The 12,085-nt window shown below is 59.0% G+C and overlaps 1 protein-coding gene across 3 annotated transcripts in view; it reads left to right on the top strand.

The window, feature by feature from the left end:
- ATP6V1C2 (ATPase H+ transporting V1 subunit C2) overlaps positions 1-12,085 on the top strand; it is a 41,644-nt gene that overhangs the window by 28,288 nt on the left and 1,271 nt on the right. For 2 of the 3 annotated variants that reach the window (XM_058668276.1, XM_004582599.3), the window contains 8 exons: positions 924-1,018; positions 4,212-4,303; positions 6,005-6,103; positions 6,615-6,683; positions 7,948-8,040; positions 8,188-8,281; positions 9,990-10,127; positions 10,845-10,942. In XM_058668276.1, the coding sequence (XP_058524259.1) occupies positions 924-1,018; positions 4,212-4,303; positions 6,005-6,103; positions 6,615-6,683; positions 7,948-8,040; positions 8,188-8,281; positions 9,990-10,127; positions 10,845-10,942 (778 nt within the window). The remainder of the gene's footprint in view (positions 1-923; positions 1,019-4,211; positions 4,304-6,004; positions 6,104-6,614; positions 6,684-7,947; positions 8,041-8,187; positions 8,282-9,989; positions 10,128-10,844; positions 10,943-12,085) is intronic. The other variant, XM_058668278.1, reaches the window with a different exon arrangement.

The following is a 12,085-nucleotide window of genomic DNA, read 5'->3' as shown; positions in this document are numbered from 1 at the left end:
GGCTGGAAGCCCACCCGTGAGGGAGACCCCTTAGGTTGCTAGGAGGATTCTAGCAACTCCTGCAGCCAGAGGCACCTGCTGCGTCTGCTCTTGGCCTTGGAGCAGGTGCACTGAAGCAGACTCAGTGAGGATGCTGGAGCATAGCTCTGAGTGCAGGCACTCGGGGTGGAGCTCCCCAAGCTCAGGGAAGGGGGCCCATCTGGTTATGAACTTGTACATGGTCTGTTGCATGCTGCATGTCTCTGAACTCCATTCTGCTTGCTGCATCGCCTCTCGTGGTGGGGCAGAAACACCTTGAGGGCTTTTGTCGGTGGGGAAAGAAATGGGAAAAAGCAAGGTAGTGCTTTGTGCTCGCTGGAAAGGGCTCGGGTTGAATCTGCAGCCACAGTACCCTGATTGCCTGTTTCCTCCCATCTCAGAAGCCAAGCAGGGTTGGGCCTGGTTAGTTCTCCAGCATCCAGCCGCCCCCACTGAAAGGTTTTGCTGTTACCTGCAATGCCTGCTATGAACTTGACAATGCAAGCTGAAGCCATCCAGTGCTGGGCTCAGGAAGGACCTGTGATGGGCCCTGGCTACGTGTTCTCCAGCCTGCCTTTGAGGGACCCTGAAACAGCATGGTTTCCAGAGGACAATGTGGCCCAGACGGCTGGTGAAAGCCAAGTTGGCCTGGTTTCTGTCCACACCACACAACCCAGGGTGGCAGCCCCATGGTGCACCTGCTGCAGGACCCCTGGCCTGACCTATTCCTGTGGTGTGGAGAGGGACATGGGTGCTGTCACCCCTGGGCAGTGCGCTCCCCTTTGGAACCCTGGGTCTGCCCGTTGGCATCTACTGGTTGCCTGCATGGGTGACCAGGCCCGTGCTTGGCTATGTGGAGACACGGAGAGCCCTTCTCTCGGGTGAACCATGCTTTGTTCTTCCAGTGGACCTCACATCCTTCGTGACTCACTTCGAATGGGACATGGCCAAGTACCCTGTGAAGCAGCCACTGGTGGGCGTGGTGGATACTCTGGCAAAGGTGAGAGGGGGTGCTCTCTGGGGACCTCAGCCTCTGAGGGCAGAAGTAGATCCTGGCCACGTGGTCTGCAGAGGCTGCCACGGGGACTCTGGGTTTCTGAGGCGTGGCCTCCTGCTGTGCGCAGGCAGCATCCGGCCTTGGGGTTTCTGGGCTCCCACATGCTTTCCATCCCTCTCCTCCGGGATACCCTGCACCATGGCGGTTGGGAGCTGAGCCCTCACTGTTGGGGAGTTTAGCTCTACCCTGCCGTACCCTTGGGTGCTGGTCTGACTTCAGCGGAGTCAGCTGAGTCAGCTCATTGCTCAAGCTCCCAGTCAGCTGTCTGCTCATCTGCAGTTCCTGCAAGGGGGCAGTGACAGCCCCACAGCACAGGTTCCTGGAGAGGGTGACCTGTGGCCCTCCTCGCCTGTCCCTGCTGCCATTGCACCCTGAGCCCTCACCGTCCTGCCCTGCCAGCCTGCGGTTGGGAGTGCATCCCAGAGTGCCAGGAGCAAAGACTTGGTGGGCTTCTGGATGTCCTCACCGAGCCCAGACAGGGCAGCAGCTGCCAGGCCCCTGGAGAGGTGGGACCAGGAGACTGGGGAATCTGGGTGAAGCTCCCTGGGTGAGTGCGGCTTACCTCACAAGGGGTAGGCCCCTCCTGGGACAATTGGACAGTGATTCCAAAAGGCACCTGTGCCAGGTGTGGCTTCTGGCGGAGTGTGTAGCCAGTGCCCCTTCCCCAGATCCAGAATCATGGGGTTCCTTGTGGGCTGGACCCCACTGTGCCCTGCAACAGGCCAGCTGCCCTGAGTTCCAGCAGGAAAGCCCCTCCCTAGCCTGAGCACCTGATGGTGGGGGCAGAGAGCGGCTTTGCAGGAGGCTTGAGTTGGGGGCAGTCCAGAGTGACTGGCCAGCCAGTGGGGAGAGTGGGGAGGGAGGACCCAGGCTTTGATCACATGGCAGGTGTGTCTACAGCCTGCAGGGGCAGCTAGGAGCTCCAGGTCCCTGACCCCAGGTGAGGAGGGGCAGAGGATTGAGTGGTGAGTCCTGAGGTTCGAGGCTCAGAAGCAGCAGAGGCAGTGGCCCTGGGTCCTGGTGCTCTCAGCACTGCCTGCCCCCCATGCGTGGGGCACCCCCAGCCCTGGCTTTGTTTTCTCCCTGAAGGGACTGAATCTGTCCACGAATGCCTGTGTTACCTCCCGATGGCTCTTTGGGCATTGAGCCTAGCACGGTTAGCGAGCTTGTGTCGGGTCACTCGGCCAGGCCTTGATGGGACTGGCTATATGTGCAGTGGGGACTCTGCAGTTTCAAGCCCCAGGTCCCTGAGCTGCTGTATGTTGACTTCTGGTAAAATCAGGAAAACAAGGAAGTCAAGTGTCTTTATCATTTTTTGCTTTTTATAAAAGGAAATTAAAATTGTTTGGAAAACACTATCCATATGTTGTGCCTGTATCCACTTCCTGTTCTTGATGCTGCACCGTGGTGTGGGGTGCGGGGCTTGGCTGGGCAGCACAGGGGACGGTGTATGGTCGCACAGCAGAGCTGGGTGGCACAGCACAGCGGCCTGTGACATCCAGCTGTGGTCCTATATGCTGTGTGGCTGCATCATAGAGTTGCCTAGTACAGTGCACATCTCTTATGGAAACACCTGAATCTGAAATCAATTTTTTAAAGATTTATTTATTTTTATTACAAAGTCAGATATACAGAGAGGAAGAGAGACAGAGGAAGATCTTCCGTTGATGATTCACTCCCCAAGTGACCGCAATGGCCGGTGCTGCGCCGATCCGATGCCGGGAACCTGGAGCCTCCTCCGGGTCTCTCATGCAGGTGCAGGGTCCCAAAGTATTGCGCCGTCCTCGACTGCTTTCCCAGGCCACAGGCAGAGAGCTGGATGGGAAGTGGAGCTGCCGGAATTAGAACCGGCGCCCATATGGGATCCCGGGGCATATTCAAGGCGAGGACTTTAGCCGCTAGGCCACACCGCCAGGGCCTGAAATCAATTTGAAATCAGTAGGGACGGGCATGACCTCACAAGTGGAAAATGACACACCTGACCTCATGTGAGGGGGTTGCATTCAACACACAGGTGTCCTGGGGGTGTGTGTAAGATCACCCTCATGAGTGTAACATACTTAGGACGCATGCGTGAGTTTCATGTTGAGACTTAGGTCCTATTCCCAGAGAACTCATTATTTATTTATGCAAATATTCAAACGTTGCAAAGTATAAAAAAATTCAAAGTTCATCTAGTCACGAGACTTTTTGTCAAGTACTCTGTATAGTCTAGTTATGAAGTTGTATCATTTTTTAAAAATTTTATTTATTTTTATTTGAAAGGCAGATTTAGAGAGAGAAGGAGAGACAGACAGCTATTCTATCCACTGGTTCACTTCGCAAATGGCTACAATGGCCAGAGCTGAGCCGTACTGAAGCCAGGTCTCCCATGCAGGTGCAGGTCAGGCTTGAACATCCTCTGCTGGTTTTCTAGGCTCTAGGAAGGGAGCTGGGGTTGAAGTGGAGTAGCTGGGACTTGAGCTGGTGCCCTTGACTCTGTCATGTAGTTGGTGCTGGCTGAGAGTGGGTCCTCCCGCAGGGACAAGGTTAGACTGAGCCCGCTGGTCTGCCCGGCATGCTTGTCCTGTGTCGTAGTCCCTGCCTCCCACCATGTGGCAGTGGCCGCTGGCTGGACCACATCTGTTCCCACCTGGCCATCTGCCCGTGAGGTGACATACAGCCCTAGGGTCCAGGAGGGCCTCACTGTGGGTAGGAACACGTGACTTAGCACGTGTTCAGGGCACCCGCATGGGCATTGACATAAGTGGGGCTCCTGGACTGCAGATGATCCCTGCCAGGATGCTGTGCTTTGGGGGTTTGTGGTAGCAGCTGGAGCCCTAGAGAGCCAGTGGGGGGAAGCACTCACTGTGGGCAGGACTCACAGAAGAGCTGACTTGGGGTGCTCCACCTACAGCTGCCACTGTCCTGAGGACTCCCCCAAGCTGGGCCTGCTGTACAATCTGTTTGGACTTGGCTCACTGGCTGTGACTCCTTGGGTACAAGTGTAGGGTAAAGGCTTGACCCTGAGCCCGCCTGGACCCCTGGCTGGGGCTGCTGCTTTACTCCGAACTCCACAAGCAGCCTGTAGCCATGGGGTAAGCTCTGCCCGCAGCCTGCATGCTCAGTCACCAGGGCTGTCTCCTTCCCCATGCAGCAACTGGCGCAGATTGAGACTGACCTGAAGTCCCGTACGGCTGCCTACAACACCCTGAAGACCACCCTGGAGAACCTGGAGAAGAAGTCCATGTACGTATCTGGGTCTTGCTGTTGCCTCCTGTTGGCCTTGCATTCCCCTTTCCCATCACTGGGGTCCTAGGAGTCTATGCCCATGCACAGGAGTGACAGTGAGACAGAAAGAGCCCTGTGCAGGATAGGGCTGTGTGCAGAGAGAGCCGTGTGCAGGATAGGGCTGCGTGCAGAGAGAGCCGTGTGCAGGATAAGGCTGTGTGCAGAGAGGGCTGTGAACAGGGCCGTGTGCAGGTATGTTGGTTGCACCTCTCTGGAGGTACTTGGAGGAGAATGTGGTGTTCTGGTCTTACATGGCCCCCTCCCCACCTTCCCATCCAGCACTTGAGCTGCTGCCCTTCCTTTCCTCCCATGGACGCTCTCTGGGAGGGTGGGATGTCCAGGCCTGGCCGTTGGAGAGCACAGTGGGCCTTGTAACCTGGGGCGCAGTAGCCTCAGGGACCCAGGCACCTTCCCCAGTTGCCCGAAGGGAGCCAAATGCTGCATCAGTGAGAGAGTGGGTTGTCTATGGTGGGGGCTGTCTGGGTGGTGGTGAGCACCCTGTGGCTGGAGGTGTGCAAGGGGAAGCTGCAGGGGCCTGGGCGGGGCAAACGTGGAGGAGGCAGCTCCAAGTGTCCTCCACCTCAAGGGACTCTTGAGGTGGGTTGCCTTACTTCACAAAACACCTGGGGTGTGGGCGAGGCAGATGATAACCCTGTGTGATGGCCTTGGTGCAGGCCAGGCTGGCATGCAGCCTGGTGCCAGCCCTGCAGAGCTGCCCGCCCAAAGCCCTGGAAAATCACCCTGGGGTGCTCAGTGCTCTGTGGTGTGAGGTGCATGTAGGGAGTGACCGGGGCCTGAGCGCCTGCAGGCCTCTGCTGGCTCATTCTGCTTTCCCTCTGATGTGTGCTTGGCAAACTCCAACTGTGCCCTGGAGCTGCACTAAGCCATCAGGGTGCAGACAGGAGCAAAAAGCAGCCCCTGGTACTGACTCAGCACATGCCTGAAGAGTGGCCTCATGCTGGGATTGTGGAAGGAAGCAGAGAAGGGTGCTGAGGTCCACAGAGGACATGGACGTGCCTGCAGCTGCTCTGGGGTCCTGTCCACTGCCATGTAGTGCAGGAAGCAGTCAGGGGGCAACCAGGCAAGCGTGTACCTGGCTCCGCCCGAGGGTCTCTGGAGGCTGGGATCCTGCCCTTGGTCTTGGGTGAATGCATGAGGACTTGATGGAGAGGCAGACTGTCGCTGCCCCAGCCTGGGTGCAAATGCTGTGTTTGGTGCCAACAGCCAGACCCACAGCCATGAGCACTATGAATGGCCATAGAACAGCACCCCCTGCTTGGCCCAGGACCTTCATTCCTGCGGTGCCTGTGCAAGGCTGCTTCGGGCGGGTGTCCCCTGGCTGCGGAACCAAAGAGCCTGTAAAGTGAGCTGGATCTCTCAGGGCCCATCTCGGCTGAGGGTGCCGGCACTGACACCTGAGGCTCTCGAGCCACTGGCTCACCACCGGCAGTGGGTGGCTCGCGCCAGGGCATGGCAGGGCATGCCGGTGTTGGGTTCTGCAGCCCCTCCCATGCCTGGTGATAGCACCTGGGTCCCTGCCAAGCTCCCATCCATAGAGGGGAGAGGGGTGGGGGGGAGGTGGCTGCACAGGGCGGGCCAACAGCCAGGGCCAGTGGGAGTGGTGGCTGATCACAGGCCCCCGGTCCCTGTCCCTTTCAGGGGGAACCTATTCACTCGGACTCTGAGCGACATCGTGAGCAAGGAAGACTTTGTGTTGGATTCTGAGTACCTCATCACGCTGCTGGTCATCGTCCCTAAGTATGTGGGTGGGAAGGGGCAGGAACCTCTGGCCTGTCGCTGAAGAGCCAGGTAGCCCCTGTGGCCAGCAGTCTCGTCCTCTGTCGGAGTTGGGAAGCGAGGCAGAGCAGCCCCCTCTGGCCTGGCTTCAGGGAAGTGGTGTTCCTGCAGGGGCCCCTGGCAGACGGAGTTATCGGAGTTATCGCAGCAGTGGTAGAAGCCACTGCTTACTGTACACCTGCTGTGGGCCTGGAGCCTCCCAGTCATTTCTTGTCAGGCTCCCGTCCAGAGAAGCTAGCCCGAGCTCACCCTGCTGCAGCTCAGCCCATCCCTCTTGCCCGTTCTAGCCTGTCCTGGGCCCCTGTCCTGGCAGGGACTTGCTGCAGTCACAGCAGGGCTTCAGGGGGTGTCAGGGCCTCGAGATATCAGGGCTCCTTTCAAGCCTGCCCCTGCTCACTTAGAATGGAAAGGGTATTGGTGCAACACTAAGACCTGGCTGCCCAGATCCCTGAATGGTGCCTCATTCTTGCAGACCAAGCTACATGCAATGGCAGAAAACCTATGAATCCCTCTCGGACATGGTGGTCCCTCGGTCGACCAAGTAAGTGGGGCATGCCCCAGGTAACCCTAAGAGTGAACTGGGGAGGGCAGATGCCCTGGGTATGAGGCACCGGATCATTCTGTACCCTCTGCCTCTCATTCTCAGCTCAGTGCTGGGGGTCTCATGTGTATCTGGCTCCAGTGACTGCCTGGGAACTGGCCACCTACAGGACACAAAGGCCATCTCAGTGGGTGACCTGTAGGGATCAGGGCAGGAAGGCATGGGTCATGGCTGTGTCCACTGGGATGTTGACCCTGCAGGACTGCAGTCTGTGCCTTGGGAGGAGTTGTCACCTGTGTGAGAATTGCCTAATAGCTTAGATGGGGTGGCTGCTGCCAGTGTAGTGTTGTGCACATCTGAATTTGTTGTGGTTTGAAGAACACTCCAAATGGGCCTGCCCATGCTCCTGCCTTACCACACACCAGCTGGCAGCCTGCCCACCTGACCTGACCTCCCTGGAGGCTTCTTCCTGGGGCACCTACTGGCAGCCTGGCCCTCCCAGGAGGTCATCAGTAGCTCAGCCGAGGGGTACAGAGAACAGGATGGCCACAGCCTGGGGTCACAGAGAGGAGTGGTGGCAGCGGGTCTGCAGGGAGGAGGAGGAGGAGAAGGAGTGGGGCTTGCAGGGCGTCAGCTGGAGCAGCCCTCCGGGCATGCGTGTCCCAGGTTTGCCAAGCACCATGGAGCTGGGCTCAGCAGGTGGCTCTGCCTCTTGGCCGAGAGTCCTCAGGCCCTGTGTTGTCGGAGGGTGAGCACAGGTGATCTGAGGTTGGCTCCTCCAGGCAGGGAAGGTGACTAGGCCAGCATACCCAGGGGACACATCGTGGGCCCAAGGACACCCATTGTCAGGGTCTTCCTCCAACCCTTGGACCCTGACTCTCCCATATTATGTCGTTGGGGATGCTGAGTAGCTGGGTGGGTTGTGTCCAGCTGGGACTTTGTGACATGGCAGATATAATGCCTTGGGTGGTAGTGGAGCTTATTCCAAATGGGCCCCCCTGTGACCCAGTTATCACAGGTCAGAGCTGCACAGCCCACGCAGGGTGCAGTCTGTATGCCCCAGGCCAGCAGGAACATCGACGACCAGGCTACCAGGCCTCTGCCTTCCTGCCTTAGCCAACCTTGGGGTGGGGAGCGCTGAGGACCCAGCCTGGTTGGGGTGTGAAGGGACAAGCCCGGGTTAGGAAATGCCAGGGGCTGCCCTGGGTACAGCGTGGCCAGGGGTGTGACCCTGGGTCCAGCGGGCGAATGCCTCTCCCGACAGGCTGATTGCTGAGGACGGTGAGGGCGGCCTCTTCACCGTGACTCTGTTTCGGAAAGTGATTGATGATTTCAAAATCAAGGCTAAAGAAAACAAGTGAGGATGAGGTGGCGCTGGCTCCTGGGGGAGCGAGTGGGGGTGGGTGGGAGCGGGATCTGGCTGGTATGCCTTGGTGGGTGGGTGGGGGGGTCTGTGCTCTGCCCGGAAGCTTCTTGGTGCCAAGTCCTGCTTCTCCCGCGGAAGGTTCACTGTGCGTGAGTTCTACTATGATGAGAATGAGATCAAAAGGGAGCGGGACGAGATGACCCGGTTGCTCTCTGATAAGAAGCAACAGTATGTGAGTACAGCCCCCACCCCCGCCAGCCTGCGGCCCATCCCTGGAGCCCCACCGCTCCAGCGGGGTCCAAGCCCCTCGCCTTTGGGGGCTGCCAGAGTGGAGTTCCGGCAAGGGGAAGGCAGGAGGGATACAGATCAGCTGAGGTGCCCAGGGTGTTGGCGCCTTCCCTGGAGGGTTGGGCATGGCAATGCTGCCTGGGCTACGTCCGGATGGTGGGGCTTGGAGTGTGATCATCATTAGCAGTGCCTGTCCCTGGCCGTGGGCTTCCTGGGTGTCAGCAGTACCTGCCTTTCCTCCCTGGATCCTTAGCATGGAGACTTCCAGCCATGGTCATGGCCCCTTGGGACAGGTCACAGGGCAGAGAGGTCACCAGGGGCCTGTTTCTGATGGGGACAGGCAGCATGGGTCAGGGAAGGTCTCCTTACTGCACGCTGGGCTGAGCTCAGCCACAAGGGAGGGGCCTGTCCTTGCGGTGGGCCAACTCCAGCTCCCCCTCCCCCTGCATCGGCCTCCAGCAATGCAAAGAAGGGCAGGATGAGTAGATGCATTCCAGGTCTCTCCAAGAACAATGTGTGTGTGAACTGCAGTGGTGAGCGTACATGTGGGGGGCAGGTAGGGCACGGGGTCAAGTTCTTCAGTGTGGCAGAGTGCCAGGTTCTCCTGCTATGGGGGATGACAGCTTAGGGACTATGCATGTCCACCTGACTCTCAGCCTATGACCCTCTGCGAGCATTAGGGGCCAAAGCCCCCTCCCTGGAAGTGAGCACAAATGAGCTCTTGGGGCCCCTATGGTTCTAGTCTGTGTCCCCTTAGGAAGGGGATGGTGGATGACGTCCAAATGCTTGCTGGGATTCCTCCTCCCCACCCCCAAAGCTGAACCCCAAGGACACAGGTGCATGATGGGTGTGAACACCTGCTCCTGAGAGCCCCAGGGAGGGGGCCAGGCCCCTGAGCCCTGGGGGATCCTCCCAGCAGTGGCCACAGCCTTGTTTCCCCAGGATGGCTCCCCTGAGCCTTCCCCTGCCAGGAGTCCCCAGCCCTTCACTGCAGCAGGGCCTTTCCCTGATGCCTTCAGCTTCAGTCTCCCTGGTATTTGCATGGAGCAAGAGCCTGGCAGCTTTCAGAGGCCTCCAACTGGCAGGAAGGTGGCACAGCAGGGGCGAGGCCTGCCAGGCCTTCCATGATCAGGGAACCTGCCTTCTGCCCCAGGAGTGCGGCTGCCAGCTGGGGTGTTATAGCCTGGAAGCAGGCACATGGGAGCATCTCATATCCGACAGGTGCCTGTCAATCCAAGGCGCTGGGAGTGCTTGTGGAGCTGGCAGGCTCCGTGTACTTGGAGACCAGGGCAGGGTCTTAGCTGCGATTGCAGCCATGGTGGTGGGCAGTGAGGTGTTGTAACCGTGACCCTGGCCAGGCCCTGCATGGTGCCATGGCCAACACCAGCAAGTCTGCATGCAGGGCTGCCTCTGCGGCTCCCCGTGTTGCCCCTGTCTGCTGGTGACCAGGGCCCTGACCATGGCCGCACAGGGCACAAGGAGGCAGTGGGGATGTGGTGCTGGCTCTGTGCTTAAAGGTTTTCTGCTCTGAGCCCTGGCCCAGTCAGCGCAGGGGGCTCCCTGGGTGGGCCAGGATTCCAGAGCTTGCTTTGAAGTGTTTGTTTGAGATGCGTGTTTGCCGAGAGATTAATAAATCATTTCTGTACCTTTAGCAAACTTCCTGTGTTGCTCTTAAAAAGGGATCCTCTACCTTCCCGGACCACAAGGTTAAGGTAACCCCGCTAGGGAACCCCGATAGGCCAGCTGCGGGGCACAGCGACAGAGAGAGAGAGAGTGAGGGCGAGGGCGAGGTAAGCAACACCTCCGGGAGCCTGGGGGGCCTGAGCTCGCATCCCCCCGCCAGCCCAGGCTGCTTCTGGTAATGCCTTGCCTCTCCTGGGGTCCAATACGGCTTTGGAGCTTGTCGATCCGAGGAGCCCCCACTCCCGCCTTCCTGTGCATTTGCAGGGCCGTCGGTGCTTGTGGGCCAGGCTGCCTCTGCTCCGGCTGCAGGTGGCTGAGCTGGTGATGGGCAGGGTTCTGGCTACTGGTGATGGTGGTCGGGCAGCTCAGCTGTGCCCCCCTGGACCGCCCTGGTTTCACCCCTGACCAACATGGGCGCTAGAAGTTGCTGGGTCTGGCCCCACCGGCCTCAGCGGCAGCTGCGGGAGTCATGTGAGATGGGCTGGCATGGCCCCTGGCACTAGTTGCTGGGGCAAGGCCTTCTGAGAAGATGGGCTTCTTGACTGTGCAGTGTCAGACGATGCCTGTTAGCCACCTGCCAACAGTCCCCATGCCGGGTGCGTGGTGTCCACTGGCCTGAGCCGGCTGGTTGCCCCACTTGGCTTGCCCGGTACCCTGCGTCCTGGACATGATGGTGCCGAGGCTCGCTTGGGTCTTGGTCCACCGATGCTGCTTCTGCTGCCTCCTAGGCGCTGCTGTTGAGCTCAGGGTGCTCCGTCCACGCCCCAGTCCCTGCTTGGGTGGCCATGGACCAGGAGGAGTGACCAGCTGCCCTGTCTCTGCAGGGCCCCCTGCTGCGCTGGCTCAAGGTGAACTTCAGCGAGGCCTTCATTGCCTGGATCCACATCAAAGCCCTGCGAGTGTTTGTGGAGTCTGTGCTCAGGTGTGTGGTGGGGTGGGGTGAGTGGTCAGCCCAGAAAGACTCCAAGCTACCTGTAGCAAAGCCCACCCTGCCCTGCTGTGCCTTTTCAAAACAGAAGCAGCAGGCTCGCTGCAGACTTCTGAAGCAATGGCTAAGCATGTGTAGTGAGGCACACCTGTACTTTTAACCCCAGCAGGAAACACGCTGGTTTCCTGGTGTGTGCCCTTCTAGCTGTTGAGGGTTTTAACAATGTATAAATAAACACAGGTTTTACTACATTTTTAATGAAAATAGACTCAAACAGGAAGTGTTCTGTGGCTCAAGCTCTTCTGCCCTGTTTTGAACTTGTCCGGCGTCCCCTGGCTTTCTGGCCCCAGGGGCAGCATTGTGCCCTGCTGGCCAGCACCCAGACCGGTCCCTCCCAGCACACCCCCCACAGGGTGTCATCAGCTCCCATGGGCTGCCTCTCCCCATCCTCCCACCAGCCGACCTCAAACTCCGGGTCTGCTTGGACAAACCCTGCCCCTCCGCCTTCAGTTCTCTCTGGGGCCTGCCTGCCCAAGTGCTGCTGTAGCCTCTTTATCCTCACCTCCAAGTCCTTGGGGCTGTCAGTGTAGCTTGCTCACAGATCTGAGTCTGCTTCCTCATTCTTTGCCCCACACACACCCGCACCCTCACCCTGCTGGGCCTCGCATGCACATAGCCCTCAAGATCCTGGCGGTGCCAGGTCGGGGGGGTGTGCGGCCTAGCCAACCCAGAGCACACAGCCACTTCCAGTGTGGTTGGGCCTGCTGGGCCTCTGGTAGCTTTCCTGTATCTGGTCCTGTCACAGTGGGAAGGGGAACTCCCAGTCCCACCAGGCTGTCTCCCCCTCCAGGCCTGGGGGCAGAGGAGATGTGGGCAAGCAGGAAGGGATCTCTATGAGGTGAGGTCTTGTTGGGGACAGGTATTGGGAAGTTCACTGGGGGCTAGCAGAATGGGTCTGAGTGGATGTTCAGGAAGACAGGCAGCAGAGTACCAGGAGCCCAGGGGCACTGGGACTTCACCTGGGACATGCCCCAAGTCGTCCAGGCATGGGTGGAATGGGGTAGGTCCCTGAGGAGAGTGAGTGTGGGGGAACACTGGCCACTAGGAGCGAGCCAGAGGTGGGGTGGGCCTGGAAAT

Source organism: Ochotona princeps, chromosome 8, assembly GCF_030435755.1.
Source record: "Ochotona princeps isolate mOchPri1 chromosome 8, mOchPri1.hap1, whole genome shotgun sequence".
In the NCBI taxonomy this organism is placed as follows: Eukaryota; Metazoa; Chordata; class Mammalia; order Lagomorpha; family Ochotonidae; genus Ochotona; species Ochotona princeps.
Note: the sequence above shows the minus strand (reverse complement) of the source record. Positions and strands in the feature narration are given on the sequence as shown.